Source organism: Siniperca chuatsi, linkage group LG12, assembly GCF_020085105.1.
Source record: "Siniperca chuatsi isolate FFG_IHB_CAS linkage group LG12, ASM2008510v1, whole genome shotgun sequence".
Lineage (NCBI taxonomy): Eukaryota > Metazoa > Chordata > Actinopteri > Centrarchiformes > Sinipercidae > Siniperca > Siniperca chuatsi.
The window spans coordinates 9,154,452-9,177,225 of NC_058053.1; the positions used below are offsets into that span (position 1 = coordinate 9,154,452).

The 22,774-nt window shown below is 38.5% G+C and overlaps 1 protein-coding gene across 5 annotated transcripts in view; it reads right to left on the reverse strand.

Moving 5' to 3' along the window:
* thsd7ba (thrombospondin, type I, domain containing 7Ba) overlaps positions 1 to 22,774 on the reverse strand; it is a 180,682-nt gene that overhangs the window by 34,867 nt on the left and 123,041 nt on the right. For all 5 annotated transcript variants that reach the window (XM_044218072.1, XM_044218070.1, XM_044218071.1 and 2 more), the window contains 3 exons: positions 16,298 to 16,489; positions 7,638 to 7,904; positions 6,269 to 6,447 (listed from right to left, as the gene is read on the reverse strand). In XM_044218072.1, the coding sequence (XP_044074007.1) occupies positions 6,269 to 6,447; positions 7,638 to 7,904; positions 16,298 to 16,489 (638 nt within the window). The remainder of the gene's footprint in view (positions 1 to 6,268; positions 6,448 to 7,637; positions 7,905 to 16,297; positions 16,490 to 22,774) is intronic.

The following is a 22,774-nucleotide window of genomic DNA, read 5'->3' on the forward strand; positions in this document are numbered from 1 at the left end:
GCATACAGGATTGACATAGCCTCTCAACCTGCTTATAATAAACCATATTGACCTTGATTATGAGATCCCCCCCTTTTTTATTTCCTGTCCAGAATCCCTTTCAGTAACACACTGAAAAAAACAAGGCAAACTGATATTTATCTTTTAAATGAAATTGTCTTGTCTGAATAGGCCAAACATTACTACAGCCTACTGGTAGTCCTATTTTTAACAGAATTTAACCATCTAAAAGAGAAAAATAGATCCATAGGTTATATAGTAATTAGACTCTGCCTCATTGATCACCATGATCTTAAAACTGGAATTATTCTTCTCCTCAGTTCTTGGTTACGTTTTAAAGCTAGTGCGAAGCACGTTGATTCCAAACATGTCATGCTAGCTTAATGGGAAAGGGGCTAAATATCGCTCCAAAGTAGAACTACCTTTACCGCGAGATTCGTGACACCTCAATGTCAAATGACTGCTTGTAATAACCTTTAGTCGGCACTTTATGAGCTCACCTTGTCTCACGTCTGTGGTAACAAATGAGGGACCAGCGGCTGCTCCACTCTCGGTGGCTGTTTCTGAAATTGAGGCTGCCATGTGTTTCATGATGTTAAGTGTTGCTAGATAATGTTGATAGATATAATGTTATATGACACTATAGCTATGCAAATTTTTTATACTGATTAATTTATGTTATACAATGCAAATATGCTCCAAGCGAGATTCCTGGCTGACTGCCTTCAAATTAAACAACTGCTGACATTAGCTTAAACCATTCTTGAACTGTGTTAGTTGTGCTCACCTTTCTTTTGTCAAAAGCTATTTTCCCTCAGTTTGCTTTCTTTCTATTTTCTTTTTTTTTTAACTTTTTTGGTACCCGGTTTCCCTTTCCTGGGGAAAGACATGACTTACAGTGCACTTTGGTGCTCGAGCCACTCAGCTCGATTAACTGCCTGAGATGAATTCTAGTGCAGGGGCCACTTTGTGCCTTTTGTAAGGGGTAAGAGGGGCCTCAGAGAGCCTCCACTATTTATTTATTTTTTATATACAAAGTTCAGTCTCAACCGATTTATTCAGCCACTTTTAAATATGTTATGACACTAATTACTTAGAAATAACAAATTGCAAACAAAAACAATCCTTTCATTCCAAGCCAATCCAAGAGGAAGGTCACCAAAACAATGCCAACAATATTAGGGGACATGTGAATACCAAAACTAACCAAATGCTGACATGAGTAGTCAAAATGTACTGCTGTTGTAACCAGTGGCATGAAGCATCTCAATATGTTGCCAAAGAAGAAACAACCAAAAGACTTGGCATAGGTAGATAGCAGCACCATTAGAGCTTAGCTTGGCAGCCCTACCAGCTAGCACCATGACATTGCCCATAAGCAGATCTGTGGGGAAGCAATAAAAAACCCTCACCAAATTAATGCCTATAATGAACTGACTGTTTTCTAGCCTGTTCTTCTAAACAGGCACCACAGCAAAGCTCAAAGTATTCTGATAAAAACAGTCAGCAGCATCAGCAATCATAGCTAACAGACATTTGCCAAGTACACAAACACCCAGCTGAACTGAGCCAAGCCATCCAATGATGATATGTAAGAACCAAGCAAGCATCAAATGCTTAATTTGGTGAAGTAAAGCAGTGAGCTTGGGAACTCAGTTTTGACAATGGTGAGGTGAATAAAACCATTTGTGAGACTTACAATGATCCCGAGCCTGTGTTTGTGGGCAACCACTAATATTATTGCTTGGAGTGGCAGAATGCTATCAGCAGCAGTGAATGTGGAGTGCACACATGATTATTTCCTCCATAAATTTGTCTTGAAATGGCATGATCAGACTTTTGGCATGCAAGCTTGCGAATTAAAGGCTATTTAGAGCATCAGCTGCTAGGTGGAGAAAAAGAGTGAGGAGAGCGAGACAACTTCGACAGATTGCAAGAAGGGCGTTGCATATGCATGGTAGATAGTGGCATACTGTATGTCAGGTGTTAGCGTCACTTGAATTGTCTGCCTGAAGCTCACAGGCTTGCCTTGAAGCAGCCGATGTGTTTTTCTGTCCTAAGTTTCACAGTTATGTTTTTATAGCTTAATATATCATATTACAATGTTTGAGACATCCCTAGCAGTGACCTATTTTAATTGTGTCAAAACACAACTGTGACATTTAACTTAAGGAAGGATGCAGGACTGTGTTTTTACCAGTACGCATGACTCATACGATATGAATGCTCACATGTGATTTGAACCCATGTTTAACACGTGACAAACAGGGTTTGTATATGAAAGGGGCATAAATATTAAGTACTGATAATTATCTGCTAACTATGTTCCTCTGAACTCTACTCTAGCAGAGTATTGTTAACAGGAGAGAATAAAAATGTACCCAAACTACTTACCAGAAATTAATTTACAACTGAGAAGTCGCATCAAGGCACAAATGGCCACATTGTTATTAAAATAATATTTATTCTCAAATGAAAGCACATTCTCTCTGTCTATACAGTATGTGCCATTTACAACACAACACAGTGGAACTGAAAGCATCAATACAGAACATCTTATTCAACAAACTTTGTTTATTTTCCCTTAGCGCTCAAGAGCACAAATGGACAACATACTGATTTTGTTGTAATCCATAAATAGGAGCATGTGATTCTACAGAAATGAGGATTTTACAGTGACATCGGGAAGTGATATTCTCAGACCAGAAATATTGGTGATTTGCTCCACACAACTCCAATTAGCAAAATAAACAGAATGGCATGTGGAAGTAACTAATCTGCCAATACAACACAGCCTTACAAGATTATTAGAACAATTGTGCATGTGTGTTCCTGCTGCTGATATTATGCTGATATTATGTGATTATATGCTTTTAATTGTTAAATTAAAAGCATATAATCTGTACTGTAAAATCAATCTGTGAAGCCATTTCATCAGCATTTGGATATTTGCAGGTATTGTGAAATATAATTTTAAGTAAATAGCACAACAGTTATTTTTTTATTAAAAAAGTAATTCTAAGGATATATGTAAAGTTTTACTGACAGATGCATAGGAACAAAAGATGCATTAAAACTGAAGAAACCAAACATCCTGCACACCCTCGATCACATATACACAGGAGTGAAGTATTCAGAATATGTCACTAAAAAAAGAAATAATTTATTCTTACAAGGGAGTATATTTGGACATTAGGGAAAATATGTTGCAGGATTCCCTAGGGTGACTATATTAAAATAGAGATATTACAAGTCTGATATTCCACAACAGACATAACAGGCATGTCTAGTCCTTAATCAAGACACCAAGCTGTTTTCTAAAGTCTGGAATAAAAAAGATTCACTAAGTTAAAACTATAGTGCAGTTAAAACAATACAAATTTTCTGATAGATAATTCTGATATACACATTTGACATTGTTAGTGTTGCTACGCCTGTCAAGCATTCCCTTCTTGTGCGGCACATATGCAGCTTACAGTGATAAAGATGAAGAAGATTTACCTCTCGAAATTCTTATTAATTTCTGACACAATAGATAGTTGATTTCAGACAGACAGATAAAAACAGCTTCTCTTTTCTAGCTGGCGAAATGACCACCACGTAATGTTAACAGCACATTTTATAAGCTGCAGCTAGCTAGCAAATTAAGCTAACATTAGCTACATGAGTTGTTGGATCCAGCTGACTCATTTTAAAACGAGAGCCCTGTCAAAGGGTCTTAAATATGCACTTGATGGCAACATACATATCGTGCTAAAAAGACTAATGCTAACATGTCCCAGGCAAAAAGTCAGCATCCTCACCATCTGATAATCTATGTAGAGGAAACAAAGAAACAGCATCTTATTATAGTGCAGAGCTAGTTAGTCAGAGTAAGAAGTAGAATGAAATATGAGTCTGATCTAACAGTTTTACTTATTACAATAACATAACCGTCTTTAGCTGCTTAGCTAGTTATGATGCTTTATCGTTTATATCAGTATGTTTCACTTTTAATGTTACAAGAGGAAAGGCCTTTAGGATGAGGATTAACTGATGTGTTTGGCGAACACACGCTATTTCGGATAGGGAGTTTGGGTGGGGTTGCTGGAATATGATCGTCACCATATCCAATAAAGAGCAGGACAGAGCAGATGTGGAGTATATTACAACCCCAGACACACCGCTTTGACATGTGAAGAAATGAAAAACTTGACAGGCCTGCTGCACCAATTACAATTGCTAAGCTATGATTGGACAATTGCTGTTTTGGGGAGGGGTTTAGCAAATGGCTAATTGAAAACATACCTACAGTACAAATTGTAACATTCCACTGAGAGTTACGTCTGTAATTATTCTTTCATCACTTGAACACTCGATTCTGAGGGGAACCAAGAGATCCACAATGACAGGTTTTCAGTGAGGTAACGCATGAATTATTCATCTTGATTACACTTGTTCTTGATTGCTCTTGCATTTATCAACGTAGAAAATCTTACAAACTACCTAATTAACAGCACACTTTACTTTACAGCCCAACTCCTACACAGTCTGTATGGCCATTTTTGCTCGTTATTTTCACAGTGGCACTTTCTCTCCCTCTCTATCTCTCTCCCTATCTTTCTTGCTCACTCAACCATGTGATGAGAGGATGAGCTGTATGAGCTGTGGTGCACTGTAAATTTCAAGCCAGTCACTTCTGGCCATGGCTCGAGGGGAAACATCTGCTGGTGGGAGCATGGCCACACCTTGGCTAGAGAGTAGTTCACAGTGGCCGATAAGACAGCAAGTGTTTGTGAGAGAGGAGGGTAGCCATTAGGAATGTGCATATTTTTTGTCATACTGCACCCTAACAGAGACTAAATCAAGTACTAATGACTAAATGTAAGTATGAAGTGCGCTGACTCAAGGAGAAAGCAGGTCTTTTTGAGACCATGTCAAGAAGTCACTTGTGCCCATCCAGAAGTTTCCTTGTTTAACATAACAGCAATGCCTGCTGAACTAGAGTAGAGGTTATAGTATCTTTCCACCCACACCTTGGACAGATTTACTTCACTTTAAATAGCCAATTTGATAATGTTAACAATGAGCCCTAGTCCACCCTCAGGATAAATCTGCGAGGGCATTGGCAATAGCAAGCTCCAATTTCAGCGCAGAGGGTTATTACAGGGCATAACTACAGGGGCCATATAGACCTTGTTAATGGGCACTTAACCATCTGTACACAAATCTCCACTAGAACACATTGGAATATTTTTTTACACAGCAGTGCCTCAGCTCCATACTGACCTCTACAAACTAAAGTGTCCTTTCAAGCCCATTCAAGCATACAGGCAGCATTCATAAAACACTTCCTCTCTTTAAACCATGACCCCATGAGAGATATGCTGTCACAGAATATTCAGAGCTACAGATAAAATCTGACTATGGAATATCAAAAGCTCCCATCTGTCCACTTCTCCCTCTCTACCCCCCTTCCTTTTGTTACTTAACAGCGCCCTGTTTTTATGTCAAGGAAAGGGCATGTCTTGCAAGACAAATGATTTGGTCTGACTGAAGACACCAGAAAATGAACAGGTCATCCAGGAGTCCCACTGGCTGATGGGTAATAAACCTTGTCATTGAAATGTGAGCAGAATGCAACAACTCCACTGTGTATTTATGTGACAGCATTGGGCTGCAACACAACCAGAGCTGGAGGAAAATATATTCCAAAAGCATTCTGGTGATATGTAAAATATTAAGATGCAAACTACTGCATGCACCATACTGATGTTCCCAGTAAGAAAATGCTGTATGTTTGTGTAAAACATGGAGCAGTGTGGACACTATTAGCATTATGTAAACCAACATTTAACATGGCTTCCCTATTACATGTGCTGTGGAGGTGAACATGAGTGGACTCGAAATATACTTGATACTCGATACTCAACTGCATTCTATTATATGTGTCCCTGGAAACAGTCCTGGAAGAAGTGACCTGAGAACAATGTGGATGGATGATGAGGTCAACTTTGTTTGGTCATTTTTGCTGTTTCTCCATATGAAAACTAAAATGCATTATTCTAACGTCCATAAACTGTACAAGCAAGTGTACAGTTGCAAATTACAGTCAATCAATGGCCCCAAATGGCTCTGGAATGCCAGTAAAAGTTAATTTCCACTTTAAAGACAGACTGATACCATAAACATCAGCATGCTGTCACAATAACAGTTACCTTCCACAATTTCTTTCCCTCTTGTACTGTACAGGATGCTACGGATATACAAGTGCTAGTGCACGTCTTACCTGGTTTTTCAAATCCAGCTTGGGGCATGGGCGTCCCCCGTTGAAAGCTTTCTCCCTGAGCCACTTGGACCTTATCTTCAACCCGCTGCCACAGGATGCACTGCAGGCTGACCAGGCTGTCCAGTCACTGAGCTTACAGTCTAAGGGGCAAGGGATGTGGCAAACCTCCACCATGTAGCCTGAAATTGAACATTGGCAGACAGGAGGGAGATGTCTGAATCAGACTTGGTCAGCGGCTGCAGTGAGGATCAGATTAATAATGTCAGACAGACATGCCACTAGCCTGCACTCCGCCAGACCTTGGACTTGCTCACCATGATACCAAGAGCTAATTATCTGACTAATGAGTGTCTCATTCCTACACTGTGCCAACATGGCGTAGAGAACCTGCTTTAGGGTTTTCACTCTGCATAATGCTTTTTGTTTGTTTGCTGTCTCTGGATAACTTTATTAACATTATTCACTCAACTGTCTTGCATAAAAATAGGGCAAAGACAGAGCAACTAACATTTCACATAACCACCACCTACAAGATGGCATCACAATTAGGGTTTCACCAATATCACAAATTTATTTCTGATTAATTGGACCACTAATGTTTAGCCTACATACTGGCAAGTACTGAATATGTTGTTTTTACATAACTATTAAGACTATAAGACTAATGATTAGGGGTTATCTTACCCAAATGTTACATAAAAGTATAGTTTAGTAGTCTCCAGCAGAGAATTAAGTTGTGCATAAAAATGCTCTGAAATTGCCGTGATGTAATTAAAAATAGCTGAAACCAATACAATGTTGTTAACCTGGTTCCACAACTCTGCCCAGAGCAGAGATTTGTTCAGTGATTTAAATAGGTCTGGTGTTGCGCTCACTGACAGCTGTTACAAAGCTCTGACCAATCAGAGCTTGGCAGGGGATTTTAAGAATGTGGACGCCATCTTACTACATAATTAGCAAGCTACCTAGCTTCATCCATGAAAAACGGCGACTGAAAAATGGCAAACAAATTGTTGCCATTTTTTCCAGATGTAAAAATTATCATAAGTTGATTTACTCAAATCAATATATTTATTTGATCAATATGAAAAATGTTAACTGCCACTGCAGCTTCATTGTCAACTGAAAATGATGTAGACGGGACAGATACATCACTCGCTACTGATTAATTAGAGCAAAATAAAACAAAATAACCCCACCCTTCCAACAAGAAATTGGCTAACATTAACATGTCAGGCTGAATGAATGAAGTCAAACAAAATGCAGATTCAGTCTAATTACCAGGCAACAATTTTGTAGGCTTTTAAAGAGCCAATATGTCATACTAATAAAATTCCTAATACCTGCAATATATTTCTGTGAATCCTACCTGAGTCTGTACAGAGTGTGGGGTTGACCAGGTGTCCCCGCAGGTCAATGCAGGCCACAGCTCTGTAGCGCAGACCATGGCCACACTCCTTTACTTCCCGGTGGCTCGTCCAGCCCTGCAGGGACCCCGGAGCAGAAGGATAAGGGAGGATGCAAGCAGACCAGTTCCCATAGGGCTGGGACAAAAACTCTTCACAGAAACAAGTCTCTGTCTCCTCCAGTGGGTACAACTCCTCATTCAGGCAATGCTCCTTCTTTTTACTGCGACCTGAGTAGAAGATGGACAAAACAATGGAAAGTTACAGTGCACTGGGTGGGTGATAAACGCTGTATGAATAGGGCTTTAAGTCTCATTTGCCATTTGACAAATGTGACATTTTAAGTAACAAAATTTGTCCCTTGAATCTGGTATAACACTTTGCAGTGGAGCCACTCCTATCATATTAACATAGTATATTGTAATGCCAATAAAGCAACAATGGCTGCAGTAACCAGGTTTCTGGTTCAGGTTAGGAGATCATGGTCCATACCAGGTCATGGCTAAACTTTACATATGTATTGCCTGTGATATTAGCCCAATCTAATATTCCACCCTTTATTGTGATACAGTAAGTTACATTTGCACTGAGAAAAAAAAGCCATTAAATCATCAATGTAAATTTTTACCTTTTTGATTCTACAAAGACATAGTCAAAAATAAAGTCTCTATCTAAATTTCTGGTCACATACGACAAATTGTTGCCAAGATAATGGGGTTGGATTAATTTGCTCACTGGTTCATCTTAATCTGCTCTTCCCTATAATTTGACTTTATTTCCTTTAGAGGAAACTAACATAACAAATTAATATCCAGTCAAAAGTGCTCCATGACCAGTGGCAAGGAAACCCTTTTCCCTGTAATGCATATTCAGAAAGCACTCTAAATGACCACAGGGAATGATTAGTGCTAGTTGAAAGTACATTAAACTTTAATTTTTTCTTTATTTCGAAGCTTCTTAAAGGAATGGTGCACACTTAATGTCTGTGTTACGTCACTAAAACTATACACTCTAAAGGTTAGACCTTGGTAATTGTTTTTCCACATAATATAGAAACAACACATTCTGTGTAAGCAGAATGCAGAATACAAACAAGATTATCGTTTTATTCCACTGAAACACAATTTCTATATTTCTAACTTTTTGTATGTCATTTGTATGCAAATGCACCATATTTAAGCATAGCACGTACAGCACAGACATTGTGTGTTACCATGAAGACCAAAAAGAGTAAAAACTTCAGCTGAATGTTTCTTCCACTGAGAAAACAAAGAAAAGCAAGTTCTTTCCCTTAAACTGTTGCCTTTTTTCTCGTGATCTTCTTTTTTCATCCATGACTTCTCACTAGCACACAGTGGTTGCTGTTTATTATTAATTATTATTAATGATCAACGGTGCACAGACAGCTTTTTAAGTGAAGAAATAGCAGACAATAGAGAGCTGCACAGATGTCCACAGACATGTTTTATATCATCAGTCAGTGATGTTCAGCTCAGTTATTTTGTGATTAAGTGCTGTAATTCTCTTTTTGGTGTATCCACTTTCCCTCAGTCTGCCTCTTCTCGTTTTATATCACTTAATAATTTCATATATTTCCCATAATGCTTTTGGCAACCCCAAGTAACGGTACTATAGAGCGAGAGGTTTTTTGCACTACTCTCCCTTACAACCCACAAAACACATATGTCTTGAGGGTTGCCATGTGATCTACTGAGGCTTCATTTGATGAGAATTTGGTGCAAAAATATTTCTGTGAGATCAAACGTGATTGTAGCTACACTAGAAACATCATGTCATCAACATTTATCAATGAATATTAGAAAATGGACGGAGAGATGTACCATGGACTGACAGCAATTGTTTCAGCAGTTAATCTGTCCTTTAAAATGTAATATACACCCCAAAATACCAGCTCCAACTCCTTTGTCTAATGAGGGTGAAAAAGATTTTTTTTATTTCAAGCTTAAGACCTCCATTATGACTATTAGAGCTAACCTCTCAATACAGTTCACTTCAGGCTTCAAATAATTAGTCCTGTCCATTATATCTGATGAGTATTAATAGATGAGCATGAGCGGGAAAGTAATATAGCAGCTGAAAGGCATGTGTTCCTCTCTGACACTGTCACTTTTAATATATGGACAAGTAACAGATACACCCTGTCAAGCTGTCAACTGTTCAAAAATCTTTGTTATGATTGATTGTCTGCTTCGCATCATCGAATAGTATAGAAGAGCTATGTTGTTCTGCTCTCGACAGCTCTAAACATCCTGCTGTCATCAACAAATTTGTGTTGTTATAGTATACACTGTTCAAAAAAATGAAAGAGTCACCACTGTCAACATCTCTTCATGTGCATGTCAACACTAATCAAATAATGCATTTGATAAGCATACCAGCCCCCATGCAGGACTTGCATTCAGTTCATAGCATGTAACAGAGAGAGATAATCCCCCCAAAAAAAAAAAAAGGATGTTATTGACTGGGTGGTCTTTGAAACAAAATTTAGATGAAATTCTTGTGGGTTTCTCTTAGGGTTTAGTATATGTCAGGTGTTTAAATAAAGAACTAAACCATGATAACATGAGCAACTAAAGGAAAAGAAAGCCAAACCCAAGTATAAATTGTAATAATTTTGGTGATCCCTTAATGTTGCATCTAACTCCATCATCAGGTCAAAATTTGAATGTGTCCAACACTTTGGTTTATGACCAAATACCTTCACAATTAATGACATTCCTGTGAACCTCAGCTGTACTTTGTGTTTGGTGCTAACTAGCTTATGTTAGCATGCTAACATATCTAAATTATGATGGTGACATGGCAACCTGTGTTTACTTCTAGTTTTACATTTGTGATAAAACCATTGAAATGTTTATCTGTGACATGCTGAAATGTGGTGTAACAGTAGCACAGGTAAAGAAGAGGCATAAAGTCAGCAAACTGACCCAGTAATGTCTATCTAAAGTTTGCTAACATTAGCAACCATAAGCTACTGGCCATACCAGACCAAGTGAGGCTGTAACAGCCTTCCTCTCTGTGTAATGAATTGAGGAAGGGTATGTTTTATTCCGTAGAAATCAAACTTTTCATTTATGAGGAAGAGTGTTATTTTTTCTTTCAAAAATTACATTGTCTTGCTTTTAAAGGAAACAAATAAGACAAACTGTTGTATATATATGGAACACCTGGTATTATACAGTATTGCTTTGAAAGTGGTTATTTCCTTGTTGTTTGGTGGAAATGAACCCTGCTGGTCCCAAAAGAACAGAGCCAGTCAACACTTTGTTCAATATGCCCAAGTGTGGCTTTGATGAATTGCAATCCCCAAATAATAAGCAAATTACTGTGTAATTGTCATAAATAAAGTAAACACCTTGTTTTTGTACTGTAAAATAGAAGTGCTAACAGAATTCCTTGATGTGAGCCAGATGGAGAGAGAGCAGGACTAACACACACACACACACACACACACACACACACACAAACACAGCCTGGTGAAAGAGTTGCACTGCAGTTTTGCTAATCCTGCTGTACTTGTGCACCCCTATTTATTTCATGGATCCTGGGTGTCTTCGGCCTCCTGTGTGCCCAATGAGCACCCCATCTGTTTCTTAAGTGGGTCTGATTACAAACATTCCTCACAGAGTGTGAACTCACTGCCATCACACTGCAATTCACCAACAATCTGTTCAATCTACACCACTGCTGGTGGTTGATTGAGGAGCGCCAGTGCCACATCACTTCACTTTGACAACTACATTACTGATGACAGCACCACAAAGGCCAGCAGGCACCACAAACAATTTGCATTTAAGTCTGCAACATCCAACTTGTTTTAACATAATGCATTTTAATTAAAAGTCATTTTCAAAATGAAAATTCCGTTAGCAGCCATAACACTGTCCAGTCTTCTTTGTCTCTGTAACACTGCCAGAAGTGTGCTGAAAAGCATCTGCAAATGTGGAGTGAGTGAGGAAGCTTTAGCTTTTTGTGGAATGGCAAGGCCACGGATGAATTAGCTTGACAAAGATGTCAATAGATAGACAATAGATGATTGATTCCCCCTTCAGTGAAATGTCAACATGAACGTTTCCTCCTCTTGATTGGATGAGTGCACCACACCCTGGTCTGTCATTGGTCTGATAAAAAAAAACACGACGGCTGTTCTAGAAACACTACTGATGCAGAATCATATTTCATTTTTCATCTGCAATGCAATGCTTAGCCTTTATAGTTGGTAATTAGGTTTGCAAGATACATTATCGCCTTAATGTTTTAACGATTGGTTGATGCATATCTGAACAGGCTGAATTGATTCATGAGTATTTGTTTCTGGATGGAAAATAAAGCACCTGAGGTGTTTTCTGACTGTGCAAGGTTACTCACCAACAGGACCAATTAAGTTTTAGTGCAGTGGGCATGGAGAGTGACATGCAGAGAGAACTTTGACTGGGTGTGAATATAGGACTTCAAAGACAAACTGAAATAAACAACTGTTCCACCAATGACAAGAGAGCTTCTGAAGGTAGTTACAAAACAAAACATTCAAGCAATGTGTGCTAATATTGTTAACACAGCATGACTGCTAATATTATTAGACTTTATATTGCTACATATATTTTCTAATTCCACAAATTACAATATCTATAGCTCACAACACAAGTCATGCAAAAAAGATAAAAGAACAAGTTTCTCTATTCTAGTGTAGTCTACCTCTCCTGTAATATAATGCCTGACAGTAAAATCCATGTACTGTTAGATAGGTGTATAATAAATCCCACAGAAATCTTCTCCCTACAACTATAGCTTTTCCCCCCACCTTTCTTGTAAGTTTGAGTGGATTTCTCTGGAGTGGATTTCAACCAATCAATTTATTTTTATGGCGTATTTAATAAAATGAAATAAAAAAATTTGAAATAAATACAATTAATTAATTTAATGAAATAAAATGCTAAAATAACAGCATATTATCAGACAATTTAAGAGCAGAAACAAAACACAAAGTAGAGAATACATAAGAGCATAGATAAAACTGAAACATAAAATCACATACATTCACTTCCCTATAACAAATTAACCATTAGAACTACAGTATTTCTATAAAAGGCCAGGCTAAAATGACACACATGAGGTACTTGAAAAGCTTACTCTGACAAAGAAGAGAGTCAGAGCAATTTTGAATGGCTGAGTAACAAAGCTGGATAGTGTAGCTAAACCATTTATCTTCAGTTAAGCTCTTACAGATACACACACACGAACTCTGCTCTCTGATCAGTGGCAGAAAAAATTCACAGAACTTAACGTTTGAATACCCATACAACAGTCAACATGCTGCTTGAGAAAGAAATTAGCTACAACTCAATACTTTCCAATAAAGCCATGGGAAAAACATTTATGCCCGTATCGTTTTCTGAATCCCCCCCCCCCAAGTCGTCCTTTATTCTGACAGGAGAGAGATTCAGATTACAGCAGCATCTGCATAAATGTGTATCATTTGAACATCAATAAATAATTACCATATTAATGTTAAGACATCCGTATAATTAATATAAACAAATTAGAAGACTGGCATCCTCTATACCATTTTTTCAGAGTAAACTGAGTTTAAGTTTTTCAGAGCTCTTGACAAGGAGTGACATCATAATTGCAACAGGAACTAAGTGTTTAGTGAAAAGATCTTAATTTTGTGTTTTGCTGATAAATGTTAGAAAGAGGCTTTAAACTTCTCTAACATGGCAACATTTATTCATTGTAAGTATATCAACATATCAGTATCAGTTAAAGATGATTACTGATGTTTAAAAATGTTACTTGCAGCACTTTTAAAGATGTAAATCATCTGCCAAGGATCATATCAGTGTATAGAGGCGGTGATTGCAACTGTGGCTGAGAAGGAGTCACAAGTTTTGATTTAAGTGGTTAAGGGGTCTATCCCAGCATGCATTCAACAACAGGCAGGGAAGCAACATGCAACACCTCTGACCACTGTATCACAGGGCTAATACCAATCCATTCTCTTAACTGCCGATACTGCGCATGGTGGAAAAGGGGCTTTACGAGAATGACTGGCTCTTTTTTAGTGTCTGGGCTATGGTCACTCTCTTGTGTGCATGTGTGTGAAAGAATATAGTAATGCCTAAAGAAAAGAAATAGAACGCTGGCTGGCAGTGGGTTGTTTGAGGCTTACCTCGAGTTGGCATCAGTGGCTAGCTCAGCACGGTCCCCACGAGAGGCCAGCGCAAATGGTAAATGGTAAGTGGACTGTACTTGTATAGCGCCTTTCTAGTCTTCCGACCACTCAAAGCGCTTACATGTCATTCGCCCCATTCACACACATTCATACACTGATCGCATGTGCCAACTGCTCATCAGATCAAAGAAACTAATCATTCACACTCACACACCGAAGGCACAGCCTTCAGGAGCAACTTGGGGTTCAGTATCTTGCCCAAGGTCGCCACAGTCACCCCTATGGTGTTCATCAAAGCCATTCTTGTTCAACTTTTGTTGTTTTGTGCCTTAACAGTTTTCAGCAAAAGACAAGTAGGCAAACAGGTGTAAGCTCTCTCTCAGTGCAACAGTAGCTAGGTTCTTGACCTCCAATGCTCTCCAATGCTGCTCTAAATGAGCACTAAATACACCTGGGTCTCTGAAGCCACTAGCAACCAGCCAAAAAGAAAGAAGGGAAGTGACCAAATGAGGCAAGCCAGGCACACATTGGGCAAGAGCGTGGTGTGTATTCTGGACAGGTCACCAGTCTATCAGTAGACAGAAACACATAGACAGACAAACATATTCACACCTATGGGAAATTTAGAATCATCAGGTACGTAAGAGACTGTGGGAGGGAACTGGAGCACCTGGAGGAAGCCTGCATGAGATAAACATACAAATCCCTTGCAGAAAGGCTGCAACCGCCCTGTGGATCAAGAACGTTCTTGCTTTAGAGTGACAGTGTTAACCCATGCTGCCCTAATATGGCTACAATGTCACGTAAACAGTATGTTTTCTCATTCATGCCAACTGGTCAATTTACAGTCTCCAGTTCAAAGTTCAAGTGGCTTTGGACAACAGTAGGAAAGCCAGTCAAACACACAGAGAACATCCAAACTCTACATGTAGTATAATAATCACATGGGCTTCTGAGTGAGAAATTTAAAGTCAGAGGTGTAACATCAAATCTGTATAGTACAAATCCAATGATTTACGTGTGTGTGTGTGTGTGTGTGTGTGTGTGTGTGTGTGTGTGTGTGTGTGTGTGTGTGTGTGTAGGAGAGTGAGAAGGGGCAGGTTGGGGTGTCAGTAGCTGACAAAAAAGTAAACAGTAACACAGTGCTGAGGCGTGGCTGCTCATTTTATGTCTTACTCCTTTCAAGCCCTCAATTTGTTTTGTTTGTAAACACACCTTTGTAATGGGTAATAAGTGCCGTGATATGAGGGAGGATGTTAAATTATGACAACACAAAAAGGATATGTACGAAACTCTGGGCACACCTGTCATAATGTGCTTTATGCAAACTAGAGAATTACATTCCTTGTGTTGTGTACTTTGTCTAGCATGAACACCTTTCCAATTTCCAACCATATTTCCATGTATTAGTAATAGGGCTGGTTCACACTAGTTGCCAGGGTTGTCTGTATGAATGTAGTTGTAGCAGCCTTTACTTCTGCCAATCCACTGACATTTTGACTTTAGTTGATGGAGATGTTTTTCTTTCTCCACTTCTAGGAAATCCAAGAGACATGCACTACAACTGAAGCATTTTTTTAAATTGCCTTTTGGCCTTTCAGTTTAGACATGCAGAACATACTGTAATATGGCTCAAGGAGGCTTTTCAACATAGCTGTATTATCTAAGCAGAGGCCTTGGTAAGCTGCCAACTTCCTTAACCACATACTAGAGCTTAAGACCCACAGTGGGTTCGCTTTCTATCAATTTACCTGGCAGAGAAATTTAAGCAAGTGTTAAAGTTGGCATAAAAGAGTTGAAATATTGACCTATTATGACCATTACAACCCTCTGAACATGAGCACACACTGTTCCCAAATAAAACCCACCACTGAGTTAAGGCTGATTCCATGTGTTCGATTCTAAGAGCATTATAGAAGGAGACAGGGTATGTTTACTACAACCCCTCCGGCATCGGATCAAATATTCATGAAGACAAATAGCATCCAGCCTGGTCTGCAACCACAGCGAGTAATTCAGATTTTGCCATCTGCACTGAAATAACGGATTACAAGCTGTGGGAGACCTAATTTAGACCTGACATAAAACTACAGGGACAGCAGAAAGCTACAGTAACAGAACCAGAACGGGAAAAGAGGTTGGACTGGATTGCAGTATGTATGTCAAAGTGCAAGGGCTTTTCAGTGCATGAGGAATATCCTGCAACCCAGAAGATCAAGGAATGTATTTGAGTTACTTTTGGAATGAGTGTCGAAGGTGACTTCTTTATGTTTCCATACTACACGGTTCTAGTAGTAAAGAGGTCTTGAGATTTTCCAATCAATGTGAGAAGCCTTGACCTAGGGATCCAATCATTCCACAGGTTCAGATGAAACCATTGCCTTGAGTTATACCTGCATATCACAATCTGAATAAAAGTAGAGTCTTTACCTGTGAGTGAGCGCTTGCGACTGCGGGAGCTGCCACATCCAGAGCATTCAGAGAACTTGGACCATGCAGTTAGAGTGCAGTCATCCTTGCAAGCCACCCGGCACTCTCTTATCTGAGGGGGCAACGGGCCAGCCCACCGAAGGCATTCTGTCATATTGGCCGACATACCGCTCTCCTCAACACAACTGACTCCTGCAAACACAGGGGGAGGCAAGAGTGTCACTCCAATTATACAGACAATGCACACACAGATCACATCTCACCAAGTTAACGTTCAGTCATTGGTATTGTTTTAAATCTCCCTACAGATATTTTTATGCTTATCTGTGCTAGAATTTTCCTGACCTAATACCTGATTTAAGCATTAGGTCACATTCACATTCACAGTTTGTTTGAACAGCAACATGGAGGGAAAGATCTATTTTTATGAGGTTGAATGTCTCAGAAAGAAAAGACTAGTCATAACTCGTAAGTCATAGCTATAAAGAATATCCCTGTGGAGCTTTCATGTTAAGATCTAGTGAAATGCTAATTCAACCTTCAAGCACAACACCTTTATCAGACTTTTTCAGATAACTATGATTTATTGAATAAAAACAAGGCATTCACAATAACAGATTAATGTGAAAGCTAAATACTTTTGACAGAATGATGTATACACTATCGAATCGAGTATCAGTATCTGATCAAAGAGGAATAAAGACATCACAACCCAGTACTGTAGCTGCAATATGTGCCTATGTGTACTAGGAATAATTACTTAGCACACACAGCAAGACCAGATGGGTCATTTCTGTTACTAAACACCTTCCAGTCCAATGTGGCTGCTTTTGATAACTTTAGAAAATACCCCCGAACATGTGTTTTGCAATTCAGTCATATCTCTTACATGAAAATGAAAACTGTCAACGACGCAAGGCCACTCTTAATCAGAAAAGACAGAGCTAGCTGTAGCTGAAAAAAAATCTATATGAAAGCTACATCAGAACAAGTACATAATAAAGCAAAAAAACAAATAAAAAATACAACGTAAAAATTGTTGAGTCTCCTATTTCACAAAAAACAATTGAACATCTAATCCCCCAAAGAATGATACAGATGCCAGGGCTAGCCTGTAGCTTTATGTTTTGTTGAAATCACACTAATTAAATATCCTTTCAGAGACGGAAATCTTTTGTGTCCCAAACTTGCATGTTGAGCCTTGTGGTGCATTTCTTAGACCAAGCAGCACAATTGATTAAGTGCTGAGACACACAAATGCATGATTCAGTTTTTGCCAAAATAAGACCAGCGTCTGAGACATCAAATGGGGGGTTATGTCTGACAGACAGTTGGATAGATTATTAAGGTGCAAAACAAAGAGTGCATTGCTCAATATTCTAGTATAATAATCATAATTATGCAACGCAAGCTATGCAATTAGGTTTAAGTTAAAAGTGCATCAATAAGCAAATATCTATATGTTCACACAAATGTCTTAAGAAAATACACATCATAAAGCAAAGACATTGTTCTGGTGTCACAGGAACCCTCATTACTATGCAAATATATGCAGCAAGGCGCTACTAAGTCTACTCATCTATTCTACAGAGGGAACCTGTTGTGTAAGAAGGAAATTTACAGTAGTTAGTATTCTTAAGATATGGCTCTCACAAGAACACACGCCATGCCACATTTCTCACATTTCATGTATCATAATGCCAAGTTGAAAACAAAAGAAAAAGTAACACAGACTCATTTTTGGAGGATGTAAATAGTGTCAGTAATGTTGTCAATCTAGTGGTATACTTAAGTCAAACACTCCCCAGATAAAGACATTTGAATTACAATAATCAGCAGAGCCACAAGGTGGGAAAGGAATAATTTTCAGAATTTCCAACACTGATATTTCAGTCTGCATGGTACTTGGCACGGATGTTTGGAGGGAATAATCATTTGGTGAGTGTCAGAGCAGTGGCTAAGAGGGAAGCAAGTGAGGAACCTCAAAAATAGTGATAAACCTAATCTGAGTTAATTTAATGAATTAAATAAAAAGGACAACAAAGCACAAATGAGTAGGTGTGTGGACACTCGTGCAGAGTCTGCTGTCTCAGGAGAGAGAGGGAGGTGGAGGAAGGGACTTTTGCAGCTTTCTCAGGTGCCACTGATTGGACTGGAGCAGTTGATTGGACTGTGTCTTCCTTAAACAAGAAATAAAAGCAGACAGACACACAACACAGGACATTCCAATGTTCAGATACATTGTTCTCTCACGGACACTCTCACATTTAAGTAAAGCAAGGAAATATCTCCTCCCCCCAACGCCTCAATGTCTTTGAGGATTCACTGATATACAAACATGCCTTTAATCCATTTTATTGATTTCTATTTGACTTTTAAATTTTGCCCTCTGACAGAAACTGTTGGGTTTCTACATGTTTGCTAAGAATGTGTGGGATGGTCATTTACATACAAGGCCTCTACAAAGGCACTGCAAGGGAGATGATAGCTATTAATTTAGCTATTATTAAAGTACCTTTATGTAACATTCACAATCACAGTTATAAAAAAAGACATTATATTTTATTAATACAAGTGTTTATTAAGAGCAATGGTATTATGATGAAGCTTCAAAGGTGAATCTTATTTTCTATGAAAAACAAACTAATCACTAACAGCTGCTACAGTATTAGTCCAATTATCACCACTGAGGGAAAAATTATGTGTCCCTGTTGATATTTAGTTCTGTCAATTTACTGTGACTGGCCTCTCTTACCCAACCTACTCCACCAGTGACAACCCCATTCTGTCATCCCTAGTGTCTTTTATTAGCATAGCACTCCAAGTACTGACATTCTGCTTTTGAACTGGGAGCTGTCCATTTTTAACATAATAATTTCAGCTGCTGGTTGCCCAAACCCATTTGTGTGGCCTTTCACGTCATCTCCTCTCACAAATGTTAAAATTTTTTGTCACGGTGTCTCTGCCACTGACAGGGATCATCTTTAATTATACATTTACTTAGAAAGGTGAATATTTTTGAGGGCCAGTTGAAAGGACAAGCTTTGAAGAGGCTTGTCACACTCCATACTTTTTAAATCTTTTCTGTGGTAATGTTGTAGACCTTTAGGCAAAAGACATCCTTAAAAGTTTCTCTCCCATCAAATAAAAAATCTTTATGTTAATTCAGTCATACTGTTTGTATAGTGTTCTTCTATGTGGTGCCTTGTGAAGAGTGATGTGGATTGGATTCATCATGGCATTTAAGTCACATTTTTCCTGCAGCAAAAGATCATCACCATGACTAATTTGCTATTGAATAATTCCAGTTCTACTCAGGGAGGGATATAACACATCCAGCTGGTTATGAGCCACAAGTTGGCTGAATTTAAACACAGTGTGTTGTAGTTAGTATGAAATCCATTAGCTCATTCCCCACTCCAAGTTATCAGCTACAACTTCATAGTGGCTTTCCAGAATTGCCTGTTCTATTTAGTGAAAGATTTCCTGTTTTGGCAAATCTAGTCTTATGTAGTAATGACTCTTATTCATGACCCCTGGCATGTCAGGTCAGTGTATGTACCACAACCCTCCATTTGTTTTACACTTTGTCAGACATTAGCAATCATTCAACATGCAGCCTTGCATCTGACATGGGACACACACTGAGATGGGAGGAAGCACTTACTCAGGCCAAAGGCATATTGGCTCTGTACACCACAAACCCAATTGCATGCCTGTATCTGAAACTTGGCCCTGATCCTAACCTTACAGTACATGCCTGAGCCAATGTATCCAGTAATCTCACTGGTCCTGACTGGGTGGAAAATCCCTGGCTGCTATTTGAAATGTTCTGTAACTGCTATTTGAATGTTTCATCATCACTAGCCATCTACCAGTTTCCCAGGGCTGTTCAGTATTTCTTCTACAACTTCCAATTTTCAACCAACACTCTGTAACACACTGTATTTCTCCCAAGAAAGCCAACCTGGCAACCAAAATGATGCTTACCTCAAGGTAAAAGAGGTTTCTACAGTGGTTGTTTGCCTGGTGTTGCCTCTCAGTTAGTGTTAGTTTAGCCAGAATGTCACTGATGATGCTACAAATAAAAACTACTGTAGGTACTTGTAAGTAAGCGTGAAGTATGGTTTCACCCAAAGTTCAGTACAATACACACAATACAAAGTTTATGGTTTGATGCATTTACATCCACCAGCTCATGTGGATGCAAACCCCAATTTCCAAAGCAAATGTGTTGAAATGCTGTCATTCAGAGATATTTGGATGCAGCATGAAAACAAACAAAGTCAATGAAAAAAATGCGAATGGGGAACAGATGCCGATTTGCACTAAGCGGCACAAACAGAGGCAAAGGGGAACTAAAAATGTTACAACTCGTGGAAGAGTTTGGAGTTATCCTGAGTTGTATGGCTCCACGAATGTACGGAGGCAGAGCAGAAAAGAGAGGGTCTCAAGGAAATGTTGGGAAACTGAGTTTCTGGTAACTTCTTATGTCAACCTGCCAGAAATGTGACACACAGAGTCACAGCAAATGCCTTAACAGTCAGTAGGGAAACACTTCGATTGGCTGTTTGTGGCCAGAAGACAGACAGCACAGTGCTCTTAAATAGGACTACGTCTTTATCATGTTTTACCATGCAGCACTTTATGCTGTGAGTCAACAGAGTGAGCATATGGTTGATAGGATAAGGATACTTTCCTCTTTTTATTCTTAAATGTTTTCGTAATAATTTTATATGTTAATGTGTAGTAATTAATTCAATAATTTGTAAGTGTTTTATACATACAATAACTAATCTTGTAGTCATTTACAAATTTGTTGATTCCTCCATTCATCCATTATCTATACCCGCTTATCTTTCAGAGGGTTGTGTGATAACAAAATTAATAATAATAATAATAATAATAAAAATTCACATATGGCTTTAAACATATTAAATGTAACATGTAAGTTTAGGTTTATTGACTTAGACAGACTGATGAAAAATGCAGAGGAGAAGGTGAGAGCCAACCTATATTTTGCAGTGGAACAGGATGAGTGTCTGACATGATAATGCTGCACAACTTGTTTGTTCATATTCAGTTTCCCAATGAATAGAAACATTTGAAGTAAAGACCATCTCACACACCCGTCCCACAGGATGTGAATACACCAACTACAGTGAATACAAAGTGTATGGAAAATAACACAGTGTTGAATATTATGAGTGTAACTGACATTTGTGTTAAGGAAATCTAAATTTCAAACAGCAAAACAGAAAAGCAAGAAGAGTTCCAAAATGGAAAATAGAAAATGAATAAAGCACAATGTGTAATTGGACTTAAATGAATGTTGAAATCATCATTACATAGAAACTGCGTACAAGAGTACTTAGATGAACACAACAAAAGGAAATAAAGCTACAGCTTTATCATATCAGTAGTCTAAATCAGATTGTATTATACTTTGTGTTGTGTGTGGGTGGATGATAGCATATAGAGAGCTCTGGCAGGGCAATGGAGCATCTTTAAAGGTCCTTGAATAACATAACTGAGAAACCCATGCTATAACTTACTGTCATTAAATCTTTGATATGCCCTTATTCAGTGTCTCTATGCCCCTAATATGGCCCTATTCCCAATTACCGTGTCCTAATTATGCCCCAATTTGACATTTATATGTCCTTTTCATTGAAGTGGTTCAGACATCCACTGAGTAAAAGTAAACCCTGGATAAATTCTGTGTATTTCTATCGACTGCAAATTCCAAACTCATACTTCAGTTTTTGAAATGTCACAGGTATTTAACTTAGTCATTTTCTAATCATATTCAAATAGGAAGCTCTAAAGGTCAATGAGGCTTGCTCTTAACCTGGGTACACTACACTTTTCCCATCCTCACCAAAAAAAATCATAGAAATTCACTTGAGAAATGTCAGTCATAATTATACTGCAAAAAAAAAAAAAAAAAAAAAAAAAAGCAATGGTAGAGCAGAACTGCTAGAAAGTTCTCAAGGCGGCACAGAAAGCCACTGAAAACTTCACTTAGATCGCATCAGTAAATTAGATAGAACAGCCATTTTTATGGGGCATTTTCTCTCCTCTAAACAAGTCTGAAATGATCCAATTAACACTGGCTTTTTAATGATTTGGACCAGTGGCAGTTGTTTTCACAACTCCACTCAGAAACACAGTTCTCTGACAAAGGACAGTACACAGGAATCTGCACAGTCTAGAAACACAACACACTCACAGGGCACAATCAGTTAGGGGTAATCACAGGGACACTATACAATACTTATGATATGCTTCCAACAGTAATGATTATATCATGGTACAGGTAATTCTGCAATATGGGACATACTGAAGACAATCATCACAACACATCACAATAGGTTGTATGACTAAAGAGGAAAATATCTCCCTAATGGAAAAAATGTTTTTCACTTAAACAGGAATCATGCCATGCCCAGCAGTGTGGAGTGGCATCACTCAAAT